This window comes from Ochlerotatus camptorhynchus, unplaced genomic scaffold (genome assembly GCF_037179485.1).
Source record: "Ochlerotatus camptorhynchus isolate MF236.1 unplaced genomic scaffold, CSIRO-AGI_Acam_v1.1 ptg000267l, whole genome shotgun sequence".
Lineage (NCBI taxonomy): Eukaryota > Metazoa > Arthropoda > Insecta > Diptera > Culicidae > Ochlerotatus > Ochlerotatus camptorhynchus.
In genome coordinates, this window is record NW_027040757.1 from 94,646 (window position 1) to 114,158 (window position 19,513).

At 45.4% G+C, this 19,513-nt stretch overlaps 1 protein-coding gene across 2 annotated transcripts; it reads right to left on the bottom strand.

Annotated features, from left to right (window-relative positions):
- Window positions 1-235: 235 nt before the first annotated feature.
- LOC135705482 (uncharacterized) lies at window positions 236-2,115 on the bottom strand. 2 transcript variants are annotated; one of them, XM_065227230.1, is made up of 5 exons: window positions 2,044-2,115; window positions 1,551-1,719; window positions 1,312-1,495; window positions 1,144-1,245; window positions 236-1,078 (listed from the first exon to the last, which is right to left on the bottom strand). In XM_065227230.1, the coding sequence occupies exons 2-5, from the start codon at window positions 1,690-1,692 to the stop codon at window positions 625-627; spliced, it is 882 nt and encodes a 293-aa protein (XP_065083302.1). In that variant the 5' UTR covers window positions 1,693-1,719; window positions 2,044-2,115; the 3' UTR covers window positions 236-624. The 2 variants fall into 2 exon arrangements, with proteins under 2 accessions (XP_065083302.1, XP_065083301.1); XM_065227229.1 differs by lacking the exon at window positions 2,044-2,115 and having other exon boundaries at window positions 1,551-1,951.
- Between the last annotated feature and the right edge of the window lie 17,398 nt (window positions 2,116-19,513).

Here is a 19,513-nt window from a genome sequence, read left to right on the forward strand (position 1 = left end):
TCACCGGTGAGGTGACAATTGTCACCTCGTGTGAGGTGACTCTCCATGCAAATCAAATGGAGAGTCACCTCACACGAGGTGACTATTGTCACCTCACCGGTGAGAGAGAGTCACGTGACTCGCAGAATAGGGGGGAATGCATTAGGTCCTAAGTAACATTGATCGATTATCTTAATCGCCTTCCGCTTTCGGATATTAATGGATAATAGCTTGTTGGATCGATCTGTTGGCAGAAATTAGCTGGGAATGTGCATGGCCGTGAGCATGAAAAGAGAAAGTAGACGAAGAGAATTTGTCAACGTTACTTAGGATATAATGCATTGTTCAGCTTAAAATGTCCAACAAAATAATTAATAATTTTAGGCAAAAATCGTTAAGGCTGCTAAGTTACTGGAGCACCTCGATTAGAATTAAATGTAATTTAACTTGAATTTAGTACAAATAAACAGAAATGCTTATAACCTCTTATTCTGAACATGTTTTGATCATAATTTAAAACTAGGGCAGATTCTCGTCAGTTGTTATAATATAAAATATAGCTCTTGTCATTAGATTTTTTGTTAAAATACCAAGATATTCTGGAAACTATCTACTACAAGTTGGATACGAATTCAACAGTTATCTTCAACCAGATGAAGGCCCAAGTCTCTTGTCCCAATCGGCGAGGTACGTTTTGAATGCCACGTGATCAGCATTTTCCTTCTCCAGCCGAGTAATATAGTCATGCAACTGTTGAAACCTGTCACCGTAGGATTGACGAATTTGTACGGTCAACTTTTGCGAATCGTTGACCACGTTTTCCATGACTGGCTTGTACACCCCAATCTTCACGGCACTGTCCAACTCAAATCGGCAAACCTTCTCCGGTTTGCCATCGAACAGTACGGAGTAATCACTGGGTTTTCCTGCCATTAAACTAAGGTAGAAGTACATGCCGTTATCTTCGTTTGTGATCTCGCATTTCCATTCGAAGCCGTACGGAGCTTGAAGGTTTGTCTTGAATGATCCATGGTTCTTTATAGTGCTATCGAACTCTGTCATACGGAAATCCAGTACGGTTGCTTCCGACATGAATTCTCTGAAAAAATGAAGGTGGTAAAATGTATAGTATGATTAGAAATCGCTATCATAAAATCACTATACCGGCGACGATCTAGTCGAACTGATTCTGTTTCATCCTGATGGTTCAAACGCAGCTCCGCCATTGCTCGTTCGGTTGTAATGATTTGCATTACAGATGCAGGACTACGAGACATCAACGAAAGCTCAATGGTAATGTTGTCATTATAAACATTTAAACGGATTACTCACTTTGCCTTGCCCGTAATCAGCTCCTCCGATTCTCCACGTAGTTTTTCGATTAATTCTTTCTCTTGGCTCAGACGACTTAGATTTTCCTGCACCTGTTTCAGTACATGATCGACCACTTCCTTTCGTCCGTTGATCCAGGTTAGAGTCGCCGTCATATTTTGCATGTAGTGTTCGAAAGCTTCCTCTGTTGAAATGCTTAGTGGATTTTCGACCTTTATTTAGGAAATATTGAGACTCACCTAGAGGTACGGCCCGTTCCTTGTGCTCAGCATGTTCCTCTGAGAACCAACATTTAACGCAAATATTCATTTCGCATGGGTAGCAAAATAGAGAAAGATGCTGGTTCTCATGTTCACCGCAAAGGTTGTCCTTGTTGTCCATGCTTGAGAACAGATGCCTGATCGATTCCTGCAATTGATTGATCGAATAGCCCTTTACCAGTGCAGAATAACTCACGGTTGTTCGACAGTTTGGACAAGTGCTGGATTTGTTCGTTAGCCAATTGTAAATGCACCCTTCGCAAAATAACCGTGAACAGGATGGACAGAGTCGAGCCTCATGAACGCCGTCGAGGCAGATTACACACTGCAAATGCTGTAGCACTTCCGACTTCCTGGCATCGATCACTTCGGCTTCAGTCATAGTGCCCTCCGCTTTTAGTTGGAAGTTGGAACCGGCGATATCCAAAACCTAAGAGCTTCAAAATCAACACGAACCCAAAAAAGTACCTACCAGCTGAAAGAGCGCGTGTGTGGAAAATTGCAGTGGAAAGATAAAAATCTGCACAGGCAGCAATTTTGCGCCTCGCAAGGAAGGCCACACGGCGAATGAGAACGACTCAAATTTGAGTTTAGTTCACTCATAATCGCCAAACGTGCAGGAACACAGCGATGAGTAAAATTTGTCTCATGGTTTCCTGTGGAAAACCTAAAAAATCTGCCGGAAAATGAGGAAATTGACGAAAATTTTATTCAGTCTCAGAGTAGTACCAATAGACTGAGTGAATCCAATCTTTACTTTTCTCAAATTCGGGAATTTTTCCCTGGAAAATCCTGGAAAAACCTGGGAAAACATTAGGCAAATTTACTCATCGCTGAGTTCCTGCACTTTTGGCGATTATGAGTGAACTAAACTTAAATTTGGGTTATTTTCATTTGCCGTGGCACCCAGCAAGTGTACACGGTTAGAAAAAAGTAACCAAAATTAAGTTCTTTTCACTCATCTCGGCACTATAGTGCAGGAACCCATAAGTAGAACCAAAACATTCTAGTACATTTGGTGAAAATGCTAGTTCAATCTAGTAGTAGCATAGAGGTAACTCTAAGACCACTGGGTCCCGAAGAAAATCATTATTATTTTTGGCTCACTCAGTACCAGAACAACGGTCCCAAGCAGTCCCAAGCTATTTCACTCACCCCTGCATGTTCTGCATGAATCCACACACCCCTGATGTTATCTGTCAAACTATCATAGCGAATCAAAACAAACATAGTGTAGTAATAGAATTTCAACTAGAATAGGGTACGTTAATCGTTTGCTTGGGACCAATATTATCGTTTCAGTTGAAAACCGGAAAATCCCACACGCACCAATTGAATTTACTCTCGTTCTGTACGTTAAACATAACGTCGGACATAGTGCGCTGTATTCGCACAATGATGCGCTATTCAGCGCGGTATGTCTGACGTTATGTTTAACGTACAGAACGAGGGTAAAATCGAATGTCGCGTGTGGGTTTTCCGGCGTCCAACTTGAACAACAATAGGCTACTAAAGTGGTGAGCCAATTTAAAATCGTTAGTTTCGTATTGATTGTTGGTAGTAGTGTTGCCATGTGGTACAATCCAGTAGTAGTGGTGTTGCCATGTGGTACACTGAAAAATTGCAATAGCAGGTTAGTCATCAAAGTTTTCGAGCCGCTCCGTCTGTCACTTCGTTTGTGGGGTAAACTATCCCACATATGTTTTGGATGATACCCCGAACACGTCGTTAAGCTTCCTTTTATGGTTATTTTTATTAGGGAAGGAGTTGCAGGGAGATCTATCATTTTCAGCGTTATGTTATGGTTGAGGATGTGGTAGCCAGAAAATGTATTTTTTCGGTTGAAGTTTTGACAGCTCGATCAACATGACGGAACACTTTCTGACACCCAAAAGCACACATGAAGCACAATAAACACAGACTCAAGGTGGCAGAGTGACTTACCCAGATTTTTCCTAAAGATGTGGCCAAATTCAAATACTCATCATTCATAAACGAACGATAACCTCGACAATAACCCAAATGATAGAACTATTCCAAAATTGGTTTTATCACAAACGAAGTGACAGACGGAGCGGCTCGAAAACTTTGGTGACTAACCTGCTATTGCAATTTTTCAGTGTACCACGTGGCAACACCACTACTACTGGATTGTACCACATGGCAACACTACTATTAGATTGAACTAGCATTTTCACCAAATGTACTAGAATGTTTTGGTTCTATCTCATTCACTCTACTCAAAACTGAAATGCATAAAAAACTCGATAAAAAATGACAAAACGATACGCACTCTTTGCACACTGTCAAAGAATCATTGTACACAAAATCAACTTTGTTGAAATCTGTTTGGAGTAAATCGGTAACGCAGTGTGCTGATCACCTCCTTGGAGACCGAATGTCACCCCTAGCAACCTAAGTTTTCTTAAATAAACAACGGTGAAAAACTTTTCATTCCTGTTCAAGACTCCACTCAAGCTAGTCGTTAAATAAAATCCATTCTACTTTTAAACTTTGCTGTTCCGGTTCTTTCTAACTATCAAGAGGTTATGGGCGACTCACGCAAGGATTTGGTCCACGGGATCCCGCAGTTCTCGGGCACCGGTTTCGACAATTGGCAATTTCGAGTGGAGAAGTATCTGAAGTCCGTGAAGCTGTTGGATATCATCAAGAAGGATCCTCCGATGGAAGCGGCCGAGCTCACGAAGTTCCAGGAAGATGACGGTAAGGCGGCGTTCCTGCTGACGTCATTTGTTCATGACGATTTGCTGCATTTGGTGCGGGACAAGGAGACGTCCAAGGAGATGTGGATGAGCCTTGAATCCGCCTACGCCAAGAAGTCCGTCTCGTCGCAGACATTCGTCAGGAAGCAACTTGCGAAGCTACGAATGATGGAAGGTTCGTCTGTGAAAGATCACCTGAAAACCTTCGAAGAGCTGATCCGACAACTGAAGCTGGCCGGAGCGAAGCTTGAAGAGAACGATATTGTGTCCCAGCTGTTTGCTACCCTTCCCGAGTCGTTCGATCCGTTGGTTACGGCACTGGAAAATCTAGGTGAGGAAAACCTAAAACTGGATGTTGTTCGCGAGCGCCTTCTTGCCGAGGAGCTCAAGAAAACCGACCGGGCAGCGGATTCCTGCCAAGAGAAACCTGCAGCATTCCAAGGATCGAAGCAGAAGCATGGTAAGTTCACCGGAAAGTGTAACCGTTGCCAGAAGAAGGGGCACAAGGCCAAGGACTGTCGTGTGAAGTTGAAGACAGATGGGCGCGCTGAAGCTAACGCTGCTGCTGGAGGTAAGGCGGTGGCTTTTATGACCGGGAGATGCTCCCAAACAAAGGACGAGGGAGCAGTTTCCTTTAAGCTGGATTCCGGAGCCTCGGACCACCTTGTGAATGTGAAGCACTGTTTCGCCGACCTCACGAAGCTGAAGCACCCTGTCGTCATAAACGTGGCGAAGGATGATCAATCCCTGATTTCCCGGCACAGTGGCACGATCAACGGCGTCAACAAGGAAGGTAACTATATCAGCTTGAAGAACGTCCTCTTCGTACCAGATCCTCGAGCGAACTTGCTATCTGTGAAGAAGATGACAAAAGCGGATCTTGATGTCACATTCACGAAAAAGGAAGCGATCATGAAGCAAGGTCGTGACCTGATTGCGAGATGTCCCATGCGGGGCGATTTTTACGAGCTCGATCTCCGTGTCGATACGGTGGCGGCCAACATGTGTGGAGCTGTGACTGGTAACCTGTGGCATCGTCGACTGGCTCATTTGGGGAGCAAGAGTTTGCAGACACTCGCGAAGCATGGCATGGTAACAGGTATTCCCGAGAAACCAGATAAATTGGATTTTTGTGATGTTTGTGTTCTCGGAAAGCAGTGCCGAGAACCATTCACGGGTACTAGAGTCCGTGCTACAAGACCTCTAGAACGAGTGCACTCCGATGTGTGCGGTCCAATTACACCAGCGGCTTGGGATGATTCTCGGTACTTCGTCACCTTTATTGATAATTACACGCACTTTGCAGTAGTATATCCCATCAAGAAGAAGTCCGAGGTGTTCCAGAAGTTTCGAGAGTACGAGGCCATGGCGAGTGCCGCTCTGGGACATTCGATTTCGAAGCTGACTGTCGACCAAGGGCGCGAGTATTGCTCCAATGACCAGCGTGATTGGTACGTTTCCAAGGGGATCCAAGTCGAGCCAACCGCAGCGTACACACCACAGCAGAATGGAGTGTCCGAACGGTTCAATCGGACAATCGTCGAAAAGGTGCGTGCGATGCTGATTGAAGCCCAAACTCCGAAGAATCTGTGGAATGAAGCAGTTCTAGCGGCGGTATACCTGACGAACAGAAGTCCAACCACCGCGGTATCTGATTGGAAGACTCCTGCGGAAATGTGGACTGGTCACAAGCCGGACGTTAGTAAACTACGTGTGTTTGGCTGTAAAGCATTTGCTTGGGTGTCCACGGCACAGAGGAAGAAACTGGATCCGAAAAGCAAGCCTGCTGTGATGATCGGCTATGCGCCGAACGCCTACCGCCTGTGGAACAAAGAGAAGAAGCAGTTATTCCTAGCCAGAGATGTCAAGTTCGATGAAAACAGTTTTCCGTTTGCCACCCAGATCCGTGACGAAACTCCTTTGGTTGTTGCTCCGTACGAGTTCGAGGATCAAGATGAGGAAGATGTGCAAACCCCTGAACAGTCCGTTCAACCCGATGAGCCGCTGGTGGCTCAACATGACGACATCCTGACTGATGATGAAGAAGGCGAGGTTGAAGACGACGGTGTTGAAGAAACCGGAGCGCTCCCTTCGCAACTAGACCGTGGTTCAAACCTCGAAATGGAAACCCCGAGGCGCAGCGAACGGGAGCGCAGACTCCCCGGTAAGTTGAAAGAATTTCTGGTTGGAAAAGTTTTCACTGCCGCGCAATCCCATTCTGCAGATGTTCCCCATAACGTTTCCGATGTACTATTTGACGGTTCCGTTGGACGAGATGAGGCCGAGCGTTCGATCTTCGATGTCCCGGAGGCGTACAAGGAGATCGCTGGACGAGCCGACGAAGCTCTTTGGCAGCAAGCGGTCCGTGAGGAACTGCAGTCGCTAGCGGACAACCATGCTTGGCGATTGGTGAGATGCCCTGCTGGTGTGGTTCCGCTCAAATCGAAATGGGTCTTCCGAATCAAGCCGAACGAGCATGGCGAACCGATCCGTTACAAGGCGCGCTTGGTGGCGAAGGGATTCCAACAGAAGCCCGGAGTCGACTACAACGAAACATATTCCCCCGTAGCAAAGTTAGCCACGATACGAACCGTTCTTGCTGTAGCAACCCACCGAAGGATGCACGTTCACCAACTCGATGTGAAGACCGCATTCCTCTACGGTGAGCTTGAAGAAGACGTCTACATGGCCATACCCGAAGGAGTTGCAGCACCGCCGAACTTCGTTTGCAAGCTGGATCGATCGCTGTACGGACTCAAGCAAAGCCCCCGCTGTTGGAACAACAAGCTAAACGACCTTCTACTGGATTTCGGCTTTACCCGTTCCCGGCATGATTACTGTCTATATACCAGGATCGACGATCGAGGGGGGGGGGGGTATACATAATCATCTACGTGGACGATTTGCTCATTGCTGGCGATCGACTGGACCTGGTGAAGGAGATCAAGCGTGCTCTTTCCAAGAAGCTCCAGATGACGGATTGCGGCGTGGTTAATCATTTCCTTGGAATGAAGATCCGGTACGACCGCGCCACCGGATGCATGTACCTGGCGCAAGAAGCTGCTGTGGACCGTGTGCTGACGAAGTTCGGCATGCAAGACTGTAACCATGTCAAAACCCCAATGGAGAAAGGCTGTTTCCTGCCACCACAAGCTGCGAATCCTGTGTCGCATCCATACCGTCAATTGCTGGGCAGCCTGATGTATACGATGCTGTGTGTTCGACCGGACATATGCTACGCTGTTGGATACCTAGGGCGCTTCCAAGTTCAACCTGATGAGGCCCACTGGCAAGCCCTGAAGAGAGTGGTCCGTTACGTGAAGGGAACGAAGAACTTGAAGCTCCAGTACAAGCAAAACGACGACGCCGAGGCACTTGTCGGGTACGCAGACGCTGACTGGGCATCGGATGCTGAGGATAGGAAATCCGTTAGTGGCTTCGTCTTTAAGGTCTTTGGGAACACCGTGTCTTGGGCAAGCCGCAAGCAACAAACCGTTGCACTGTCGTCGTGTGAAGCCGAGTATGCAGCTTTAAGTGCCGCGGCCTCCGAAGGGCTGTGGCTGCACGGAATCCTTGAAGACCTGAAGCAAGTTCGACCGGACACGGCATTCAAGGTGTACGAAGACAACCGTGGGTGCATTGCAATGGCCACCCGAATAGAAATTTACATTAGCCCAACGTTTGATTTTGATGTCTACATCAGCATCGAAATCAAATGTATGCCTGATGTCAAACATTAGAAAACATTATGATTTAGTTGTATTTAAGCAACGTAACATGGTGTATACATCAGAAATTTTGGAACAAAATTTTGCCATTCTAATGTCGGTCTGACGTCAAAAATTTCAATCTATTGACATTAGAATCAAACGTTTTAAGGATGTTTTCAGATGTAAAAAACGTTAGAACTAAACGTTGTTCGGATGTTTTTAAATGTAAACGTTTTCTGATGTTTTCTAATGTAGATGTTTCCTGATGTTAGAACCAAACGTTTTTCGGTTGTTTTCGGATGTAAAAAACGTTAGAACTAAACGTTGTTCGGATGTTTTCAATTGTACTTCGTGTTTGTTGTTCTCTGATGTTTTCAGATGTACAAAACGTTTAAAGTAAACGTTGTTTGAATGTTTTCAAATGTAGATGTTTACTAATGTGTTTAGATATACAAAACACTAGAATCTTACTTTTCAAATGCTTTCAATTATATTTACAACACATTAGAATTAGAAACATGATCGTGTAAACACTACACACCATTGTTGTTAGATAACATCATAAAAATGCGTACATAATAGTCAATGCTGAAGCTCCCGTTTCCCACCAGTCAGATAACTGACCTTAGCTAACCAAATATCATTGCGGCAACTCTCTATGCGGCAGGGGAACTATGCCATTAGCGCGCTAAGAGTTATTAGACCACTGACATAGGCGCCAATTTGTAGGTGACGAGGCACTTGGTGACATTACAGCGAGCTTGACGATTGTTGTAGCATTTTTTTTAGCAAACTACCAGTTAAGGTGTGTAGTGTTTACAAGATCATGTTTCTAGCTCTAATGCTTTGTACAATTGAAAGCATTGGAAAAGTTAATTCTCATGTTTTGCATAACCGAAACCATCAGAAAACATAAAATAGTACAAAAAAAAACATCCATTCTGGTAGACTATCTCTTAAATGCATACAGAATAGCCATTGCTTAAGCTCCCGTTTCCCACCAGTCAGTTAACTGACCTTAGCTAACCTAATATCATTGTGGCAACTCTCTATGCGGCAGGGGAACTATGCCATTAGCGCGCTAAGAGTTGTTAGACCACTGACATAGGCGCCTATTCGTGGGTGACGAGGCACTTGGTGACATTACAGCAAGCTTGGCGATTGTTATAGCATTTTTGAGTGAACTACCAGACAATCATGACAATAAGATCGCTGCGCCTCCAGATCTCCCTTTAAATTGACCCGCTGTGCCAATTTGTCAATAATGCATGACACTTTGGACGTGGATCGGGATGATCCACAAATGCGGAAAGTTTTGGGCTACCAGTCTTCTACCTAATTGACGAACTGCAAATATATAATAAACAAAATTATTGTGCATGAAAAATATGACAATGTACAATGCTCGAGGAACACTGGGAGTTTTCGAACGACGCGTGCTTAGGAATGCCGGACAACAATCCCGCAAAAATGGTGTTTTCCTCAAATCCGGCCGGTACAAGACAAAGAAAAGTACAGTGTGCTAGGTGGTTAGACCAAGTGGAGCAAGATGTAGGAAGTGTGGGATGCTCGAGAAATTGGAGACAAGCAGTCAGGGACCGAGTTAGTTGGCGCAACTTTGTTATACAGGTCAAATCTTGAGGGACGTCGGACCAGCAAAAGTAAAGTAAGTATCTTATACGTTTGCCAACATTCCACGACAATATATGATTAGGTTTTCACTTGGTATGTAATGAACAACAGAGATACGCGATAATTCGTATAGTTTCTGCGATTGATGGTTAATTTTAAATGTACGTATAGTACTATATAACAGCATAACTGGATCGTCATGTTCACCATCTGTCATTGTCTGCAAAAATATTTAATAGCAGTTACCTGTGTTGTGATACTTCCTTCAATGAAAACTAATTTTCTTGCATTGCCATGGTCATCTGGGATGAGGCTGGTCCACTGATCATTCGGAATGAGCTCTCCACACATCATTGAATCAATGTAGGATCAATGTAGATATGTAGATATCAATGTACATAGATGGTGTCATATGCAAAGTGCGAAAAGAGAATGAAAGAAATACGAAAAAGATTAGCATCAAGAAGTAACAGTTTCATCGGATTAGTCACCAAGTCCCCCACCACTGCTATCTGCAGCCCTATCACTCCCATCCCCACGATTGCGGAAGAGAATAATAAAGTTCTTGATTTAATTTAAAGAAATTAATATTTAATATCGGGATCCGTATTCGGTTTCCCCATCGGGATCCGTATTCGGTTTCCCCATCGGGATTCGTATTCGGTTTCCCCATCGGGATCCGTCTACGGAATCCCTATTGGGATGCGTATTCGGTTTCCCCATCGGGATCCGTATTCGGTTTCCCCATCGGGATCCGTATTCGGTTTCCCCATCGGGATTCGTATTCGGTTTCCCCATCGGGATCCGTCTACGGAATCCCTATTGGGATGCGTATTCGGTTTCCCCATCGGGATCCGTATTCGGTTTCCCCATCGGGATCCGTATTCGGTTTCCCCATTGGGACCCGTACTCGGTTTCCCCATCGGGATCCGTATTCGGTTTCCCCATCGGGATCCGTATTCGGTTTCCCCATTGGGACCCGTACTCGATTTCCCCATCGGGATTCGTATTCGGTTTCCCCATCGGGATCCGTCTACGGAATCCCTATTGGGATGCGTATTCGGTTTCCCAATCGGGATTCGTATTCGGTTTTCCCATCGGGATTCGTATTCGGTTTCCCCATCGGGATCCGTATTCGGTTTCCTCATCGGGATTCGTATTCGGTTTCCCCATCGGGATTCGTATTCGGTTTCCCCATCGGGATCCGTCTACGGAATCCCTATTGGGATGCGTATTCGGTTTCCCAATCGGGATTCGTATTCGGTTTTCCCATCGGGATTCGTATTCGGTTTCCCCATCGGGATCCGTATTCGGTTTCCCCATCGGGATTCGTATTCGGTTTTCCCATCGGGATTCGTATTCGGTTTCCCCATCGGGATCCGTATTCGGTTTCCCCATCGGGATCCGTATTCGGTTTCCCCATTGGGACCCGTACTCGGTTTCCCCATCGGGATCCGTATTCGGTTTCCCTATCGGTATTCGTATTCGGTTTCCCCATCGGGATCCGTCTACGGAATCCCTATTGGGATGCGTATTCGGTTTCCCCATCGGGATCCGTGTTCGGTTTCCCCATCGGGATCCGTATTCGGTTTCCCCATTGGGACCCGTACTCGATTTCCCCATCGGGATTCGTATTCGGTTTCCCCATCGGGATCCGTATTCGGTTTCCCCATCGGGATCCGTATTCGGTTTCCCCATCGGGATCCGTATTCGGTTTCCCCATTGGGACCCGTACTCGATTTCCCCATCGGGATTCGTATTCGGTTTCCCCATCGGGATCCGTCTACGGAATCCCTATTGGGATGCGTATTCGGTTTCCCAATCGGGATTCGTATTCGGTTTTCCCATCGGGATTCGTATTCGGTTTCCCCATCGGGATCCGTATTCGGTTTCCCCATCGGGATTCGTATTCGGTTTCCCCATCGGGATCCGTATTCGATTTCCCCATCAGGATCCGTCTACGGAATCCCTATTGGGATGCGTATTCGGTTTCCCCATCGGGATCCGTATTCGGTTTGCCCATCGGGATCCGTATTCGGTTTCCCCATCGGGATCCGTCTACGAAATCCCCATCGGGATCCGTCTACGGAATCCCCATCGGGATGCGTATTCGGTTTCCCCATCGGGATCCGTATTCGGTTTCCCCATCGGGATCCGTATTCGGTTTCCCCATCGGGATCCGTCTACGGAATCCCTATTGGGATGCGTATTCGGTTTCCCCATCGGGATCCGTATTCGGTTTGCCCATCGGGATCCGTATTCGGTTTCCCCATCGGGATCCGTCTACGAAATCCCCATCGGGATCCGTCAACGGAATCCCCATCGGGATGCGTATTCGGTTTCCCCATCGGGATCCGTATTCGGTTTCCCCATCGGGATCCGTATTCGGTTTCCCCATCGGAATCCGTCTACGAAATCCCCATCGGGATCCGTCTACGGAATCCCCATCGGGACCCGTATTCGGTTTCCCCATTGGGACCCGTACTCGGTTTCCCCATCGGGATCCGTATTCGGTTTCCCTATCGGTATTCGTATTCGGTTTCCCCATCGGGATCCGTCTACGGAATCCCTATTGGGATGCGTATTCGGTTTCCCCATCGGGATCCGTATTCGGTTTCCCCATCGGGATCCGTATTCGGTTTCCCCATTGGGACCCGTACTCGATTTCCCCATCGGGATTCGTATTCGGTTTCCCCATCGGGATCCGTATTCGGTTTCCCCATCGGGATCCGTATTCGGTTTCCCCATCGGGATCCGTATTCGGTTTCCCCATTGGGACCCGTACTCGATTTCCCCATCGGGATTCGTATTCGGTTTCCCCATCGGGATCCGTCTACGGAATCCCTATTGGGATGCGTATTCGGTTTCCCAATCGGGATTCGTATTCGGTTTTCCCATCGGGATTCGTATTCGGTTTCCCCATCGGGATCCGTATTCGGTTTCCCCATCGGGATTCGTATTCGGTTTCCCCATCGGGATCCGTATTCGATTTCCCCATCGGGATCCGTCTACGGAATCCCTATTGGGATGCGTATTCGGTTTCCCCATCGGGATCCGTATTCGGTTTGCCCATCGGGATCCGTATTCGGTTTCCCCATCGGGATCCGTCTACGAAATCCCCATCGGGATCCATCTACGGAATCCCCATCGGGATGCGTATTCGGTTTCCCCATCGGGATCCGTATTCGGTTTCCCCATCGGGATCCGTATTCGGTTTCCCCATCGGGATCCGTATTCGGTTTCCCCATCGGGATCCGTCTACGGAATCCCTATTGGGATGCGTATTCGGTTTCCCCATCGGGATCCGTATTCGGTTTGCCCATCGGGATCCGTATTCGGTTTCCCCATCGGGATCCGTCTACGAAATCCCCATCGGGATCCGTCTACGGAATCCCCATCGGGATGCGTATTCGGTTTCCCCATCGGGATCCGTATTCGGTTTCCCCATCGGGATTCGTATTCGGTTTCCCCATCGGAATCCGTCTACGAAATCCCCATCGGGATCCGTCTACGGAATCCCCATCGGGACCCGTATTCGGTTTCCCCATCGGGATCTGTCGATGGAACCCGTCATCGGGATCCGTCTACGGAACCCGTCATCGGGATCCGTCTACGGAACCCGTCATCGGGATCCGCCTACGGAACCCGTCATTTTCCACTTTATTTTAGCTTTTAGTAGGGGTAAGAGGGGCATAGTGAACAGGTGGGGCATAGTGAGCATCCAGCTTGAACTTCCGGCTGTTCGGAAAAAAAAATTGTTGGTGGTAGGATCAATATCATAATGATATTGAACCTACTACCAGTTGATTTGTTTCATGCAGCTGGAGATCCAAAGCCAAACTGCGGGATGCTCACTATGCCCCTCTTCCCCCTATTTATTTATTTATTTGTCAATCAAATAAAAAAAAACAATAAACACATTCACTAACCTGCAAAGAGATCCGGCTTCGAATTCCCCGCCGGGATCCAGCTTCGGACTCCCTACCGGGATCCGACTTCGCACTGGTGCACTTTCCTAAAAAAAACATAATTACAGTACATTAATTTAAAATTTTAAATTTTACTTACCTGAAAAACAGCCTTCCTTTTCCAAGGGCGATCGCGGGACTCGCAATCTTCGAAACTGGCGGGGGTCCAGGTGTGGGAGCTGCCTTCCTGGCACGTCGGTAGCATTGGTGCTCAGCACGGAAAACAAGATCGACGGAAAAAACAAACCAAAGGATTTGCCGCAACGCCGGACACCGAATCGCCACCAAAACTCGCGACGGACACCGCGAAAAAAAAACTGTACACGGTCAATGTGATCAACCCAAATCGCAAAAAATGCAGGAACGCAGCGATGAGTAAATTTGCCTCGAGATTTGCCTCATGTTTTCCGGTGGAAAACTTCAAAAATCTTCCGGAAAATTAGGATTGACGAAAATCCACAGAATCCAATCTTTACTTTTCTTATATTCGGAAAAATTTTACTGGAAAAACCTGGAAAACCTGGAAAAACAGAGGGAAATTAACTCAAAACTGAGTTCCTGTACTTTTTGCGATTTATGAGTGAACTAAACTCAAATTTGGGTGTTCTCATTCGCCGTGTAGTGCTGACTCAGGACAAAACAAACTTTGCATGCGACGAGGGACCGAAGGACAACAATTTACATCGTGATGAAGTTTGATTCTAATGTAACGTTAGGTTCTGTTGTCATTGGATGTATTCTGATGTTTTATGCGTGCAACAAATTACATCGTGATGAAGTTTGATTCTTATGTAACGTTTGGTTCTGTTGTCATTGGATGTATTCTGATGTCAAATTTTACATCGTCAAGACGTTTGATTCTGATGTAACGTTTGAGGCTAATGTATTTTTATGTACTTGGATGTCACACTGAAGTCTGAATACATTAAGGGTACAGCAATACACATTAAAATTTAATGTATTGAAGATGTCTGCTGATGTTTCCTACATTACAATTTCTATTCGGGCACAAACACCGAAAGCAAGCGTGTCAAGCACATCGATGTAAAGCACCATTTTTTGCGCGACCATGTGGCACAAGGAAGACTTCAAATCGAAGCAATTGATACAGCAAACCAAATAGCGGACACGTTCACCAAGCCCCTGGAACCTGGACGTTTCCGCGAACTGAGGACCCTCCTAGGACTGACCGATTCAGGAGGGGTGTTGGAGTAAATCGGTAACGCAGTGTGCTGATCACCTCCTTGGAGACCGAACGTCACCCCTAGCAACCTAAGTTTTCTTAAATAAACAACGGTGAAAAACTTTTCATTCCTGTTCAAGACTCCACTCAAGCTAGTCGTTAAATAAAATCCATTCTACTTTTAAACTTTGCTGTTCCGGTTCTTTCTAACCATCAAGAAAATCAAAACAAAAAAACTAACCCATCTGGTGGATGGTGGCACAAGCTTCCAAGGAAATTCTATTACAGCGAACCACATTATTTTAATTGATTTCTTCGCCAGTTAGTCGTCTGTAACTTCGTTTGTGGTTTTATGGTACCATGAAGCAAAAGCCTAGGCTAAAGCAAAATATCCACACCAAATATATTAGTGATGTGACATTTCTCTGGGTTTACCGAACTGGCTTTCGTATATATATTATTTTTATTTTTTATAATTACTTTATTTGCACAGGCTCAATCGAATAAACTTTACAGAGCCAGGCTATTATTTGCATTATACATTATAGATGTCTTAAATCTAAAGTTTATGAAATTCAATCGAATACCGGCGGTCTTCTCGAGGTTAGTGGATGACAATTTTATGGATAGGGAGAGGGAGAAGTTTCGTATATTTATGCAGTGTTGAATTTCACTTTCTGAGGATTAATATTAAACTTAATAAGTGATCTAATTCGATGGAGCTAGACCGATAAAAAATGCGTAGACTTCACACTACTTTGTCAAGCAAATATTTACGATGTTTATGCCTAAACTGTAAACAGTCGACTACAAACACGTACGTGACCGACGAGTAGTCCTACTACAGACTACTTCGAATTACATACCGATATCTAACTCCGCATCAAACCCGACGATAGCGATCGTCGTGCAGATAACCTCTACGTGATGGACCTTAAAACTAATTAAAACTGTCCGATACATCCGCATTGATTTGGACAACCTTGCGTTTGTCAACAAATTCAAGTTCACACGATGCGTCAAGGTCAGTTCCAAATATGGTGGACCGATTATTTTTTTTTCATTACGCGGCTCCAGAAACATCCGCCTGTTGCATAATGGCCCATTGATCGACGGACGATGAGCTCAGTTCGCACATTCTCCCAAATGGCTCTGCTACCTGGACGTCTTTGGTGTCCGCACGCAGGCATTGCACCTTTCGGGCGTCATTCAATCGAGGGCCCATATGATGCAAAGCGCGTAATGGTGATGAGTGTGGTATGTGCGCTCACTCCTTTGCATACACCATCGGAATACGTAATGAGCTCTCCGAGAGTACCAGATTCGGACATTCTCGCTAGTTTTGTTTTGGTTGGGCGTTTTGTTTTATTGATCAATTTAATTTCTCTAACCGGGACCGGTGTAGTCCATTTCGGGGTGAGAGACGGCAGTGCGTGCGATCGGCGATTCCAATTCTCTCGTAGTGATTAAATTTGCGAACCCGAGAACTTCGATCGTCATATGGAATTGCTCGGGGATATAAAAGCAATATCAAACTCTTGAAGTTGTATCATTGCATCAGCAGTTACGAATTAAGTCGGTTCTTAGTCAGTGTAAAGGCAGCAGTTCTTTAAACTATTTCACAAACAAAAAATGGCCGCTAAGTTTGTTGTGAGTATTCTGGAAGGTTTTTTTTTGTGTGCTCTATTTAGTGCAGTGTCATTTATGTGTATTTATAATCGATAGATCCTGATCGTCGTTGCCCTGTTCGCTTCGGCCGTGCTGTCCGCTCCTGCCCCGAAGCCCGATCCGAAAGCACAACTGCTGGCCACCGCCCCGGTTGCATACTCCGTAGGTGCCCTGCCCTATGCCTACTCGAGCTATGTGTCACCCTATGCCAGCGTTGTGTCACCCTATGCATCAGCCTACGCCGCCTATCCTGGACTAGGTTACTACAACCTTGTTTTATTCTTTATTCTAACTTAAACAACTTTGTTTTCTCCCGTTGCAGCCTATAGCTACACTTATCCGTACGCCACCGTACTATAAAAGTGCCATGGACGACATATGCTTCTCGAACATTGAACAATTAGTTTTTGTAAAAATGATAGTGTAATAAATCGCGTACAAATTTTGATTATCCCAAATTATTGCTGCATGCTGCTGAAATTGTGAAAGAAAATCTATTCAATACCAAGGGAATCATTTTTTCGTCAATCAAGAGTAGACCGTTTGTAAGGGACCATGTAAATATTACGTAAGATTTTTCTAAAGATTGTTCTATCCCAGCACCCCCTTAATAAGATCTAAAATCTAACATTAACATTTCCGGTATTCTTCATGATGTTCTTCATGATTCCGTAAGGTTTTTCTGAGAATCTCTGTCTCCCTGGTAAGAAAATTTATTGTTCAAATCTTACGTTATGAGGGCAATGAGTACAATGATAATTCCGGAGTGATTTGAAATTTGGGCGTAATTGCATTTGTAAACAAACACGTCAATCGCCGATTTCTTGCGAATAAACGCTCAATCTCGAAAAGTAATAACACTATGAGGTAGAGGAATGATTTTTCTATCATTTGGTATATTTTGCTTATGAGATTGAGCTTTTATCACAAACGAAGTGACAGACGGAGTGGCTCGAAAACTTTGGTGACGCACCTGCTATTGCAGTTTTCCAGTGTACCACATGGCAACACCACTACTACTGAATTGTACCACATGGCAACACTACTAATGGATTGTACCACATGGCAACACTAAATGTACTGGAATGTTTTGGTTCTATCTCTTTCACTCTACTCTAAATTGAAATGCATAAAAAATGCACACTGTCAAAGATCATATTGCACACAAAATCAACTATGTTCAAATCAAAACGAAAATACTAGCCCATCTGGTGGCTGATGGCACAAGCTTCTAAGAAAATTCTATTACAGCGAACCACATTATTTTAATTGATTTCTTCGCCAGTTAGTCGTCTGTCACTTCGTTTGTGGTATTGACTTCTTCAACCATCTCACCCTTAAGGCCCAAACGCAATGTGGACGGAAGCGGAACGGAAACGGAAAGTTTGACAGTTGTCACAAATGACATCAAGAAGCCTAACCGATGTCGAATTGGTTCTAATTAGTTTTCAATCCGACAAGTAGGCTTACTCAGATCGGGCTTTTCCGCTGCCGCTGCCGTTCCGCTTCCGCTGTCATTGCGCTTGGGCCTTTATCTTCAACAAATGTTTGGAGCTTGGCTACTTCCCTGCATGCTGGAAGTTAGCCAAAGTGATTCCAATACACAAGCCTGGCAAAGATCCTACCAGTGCCAAAAGCTATCGCCCCATCAGCCTCTTGTGCTCCATATCGAAGCTATTTGAAAAGTTGATACTCAGCCGTCTGCTGGTGTTTTCAATTCGGGTTTAGAAAAGGCCACTCTACCATCCACCAACTCGCACGGGTTACTAACATCATCAAGCGGAATAAGTCCAATACATCTGCCATGGCATTGTTGGACGTCGAAAAGGCGTTCGACAATGTCTGGCATAATGGTCTAGTGTACAAGCTGCATCGATACAACTTTCCGATCTACCTTGTGAAGATCATCAAAAACTACTTGTCGGGCAGATTATTCCAGGTCTACTTGAACAATGTCCCCTCTGATATGTTCAACGCTGATGCAGGGGTCCCTCAGGGTTGCCTGCTTGGGCCTATCCTATTCAACATTTTCATGTCAGACGTTCCTCCCCTGCCGGGTGGTGGTATCCTGTCAATGTACGCAGATGACACCTCCATCATCTATAGTCCGAGGTCTTCCTGTAGGACAGCAAAATGTTACAGAGTTCAGCATGCATCGTAGTTCTGTCACACTGAAGACTCTTCAACTTTGCTTTTGGAGTTTGGATGAACCTTTCTGCCAGTTCATTCGTTGCAGGGTGATATCAACAATCAATACGAAACTAACGATTTTAAATTGGCTCACTGCTTGACTAGCCTATTGGTCCCAAGTAAATCGATTAACGTATCCCATTCTAGTCAAAATTCTAGTACTACACATGTTTGTTTTGATTCGCTATGATAGTTTGACAGATAAAATGAGGGGTTATTGGATTTTCCTATGTTTCGAGAGGTGATTCGACTAGCTTGGGACCGAAGAGAGTACCAGAGGTGAGCCAAGGTAGTAGCTTGCCGAAGTTCCTCCACAGTCAACGGCAACGTCTCGATGATATTTACTTCCAGAAAATCCGTTTCCTCGACAACTGTATCGAGAGTTCTTTCTTTCAGCGGCAATCTTGAAAAAGCGTCAGCGTTAGCGTGCTGACTTGTAGGGCGAAATTGTATGTTGTAGTTGAATGATTGCAGGAACGTCGCGTAGTGTTGCATTCTTAGCGCCGACATCTTTGGCAGTCCTTTCGTATTCGAAAATATTTGTTCGTTGTCCGTAATCAGCGTGAACTTCCGCCCGTAGAGATACTGGTAGAACTTGCGAACTTTGAAGATTATCGCATACGCTTCTCGATCGACTTGCTTGTAGCATAGAGGTAACTCTAAGACCACTGGGTCCCGAAGAAAATCATTATTATTTTTGGCTCACTCAGTACCAGAACAACGGTCCCAAGCAGTCCCAAGCTATTTCACTCACCCCTGCATGTTCTGCATGAATCCACACACCCCTGATGTTATCTGTCAAACTTTCATAGCGAATCAAAACAAACATAGTGTAGTAATAGAATTTCAACTAGAATAGGGTACGTTA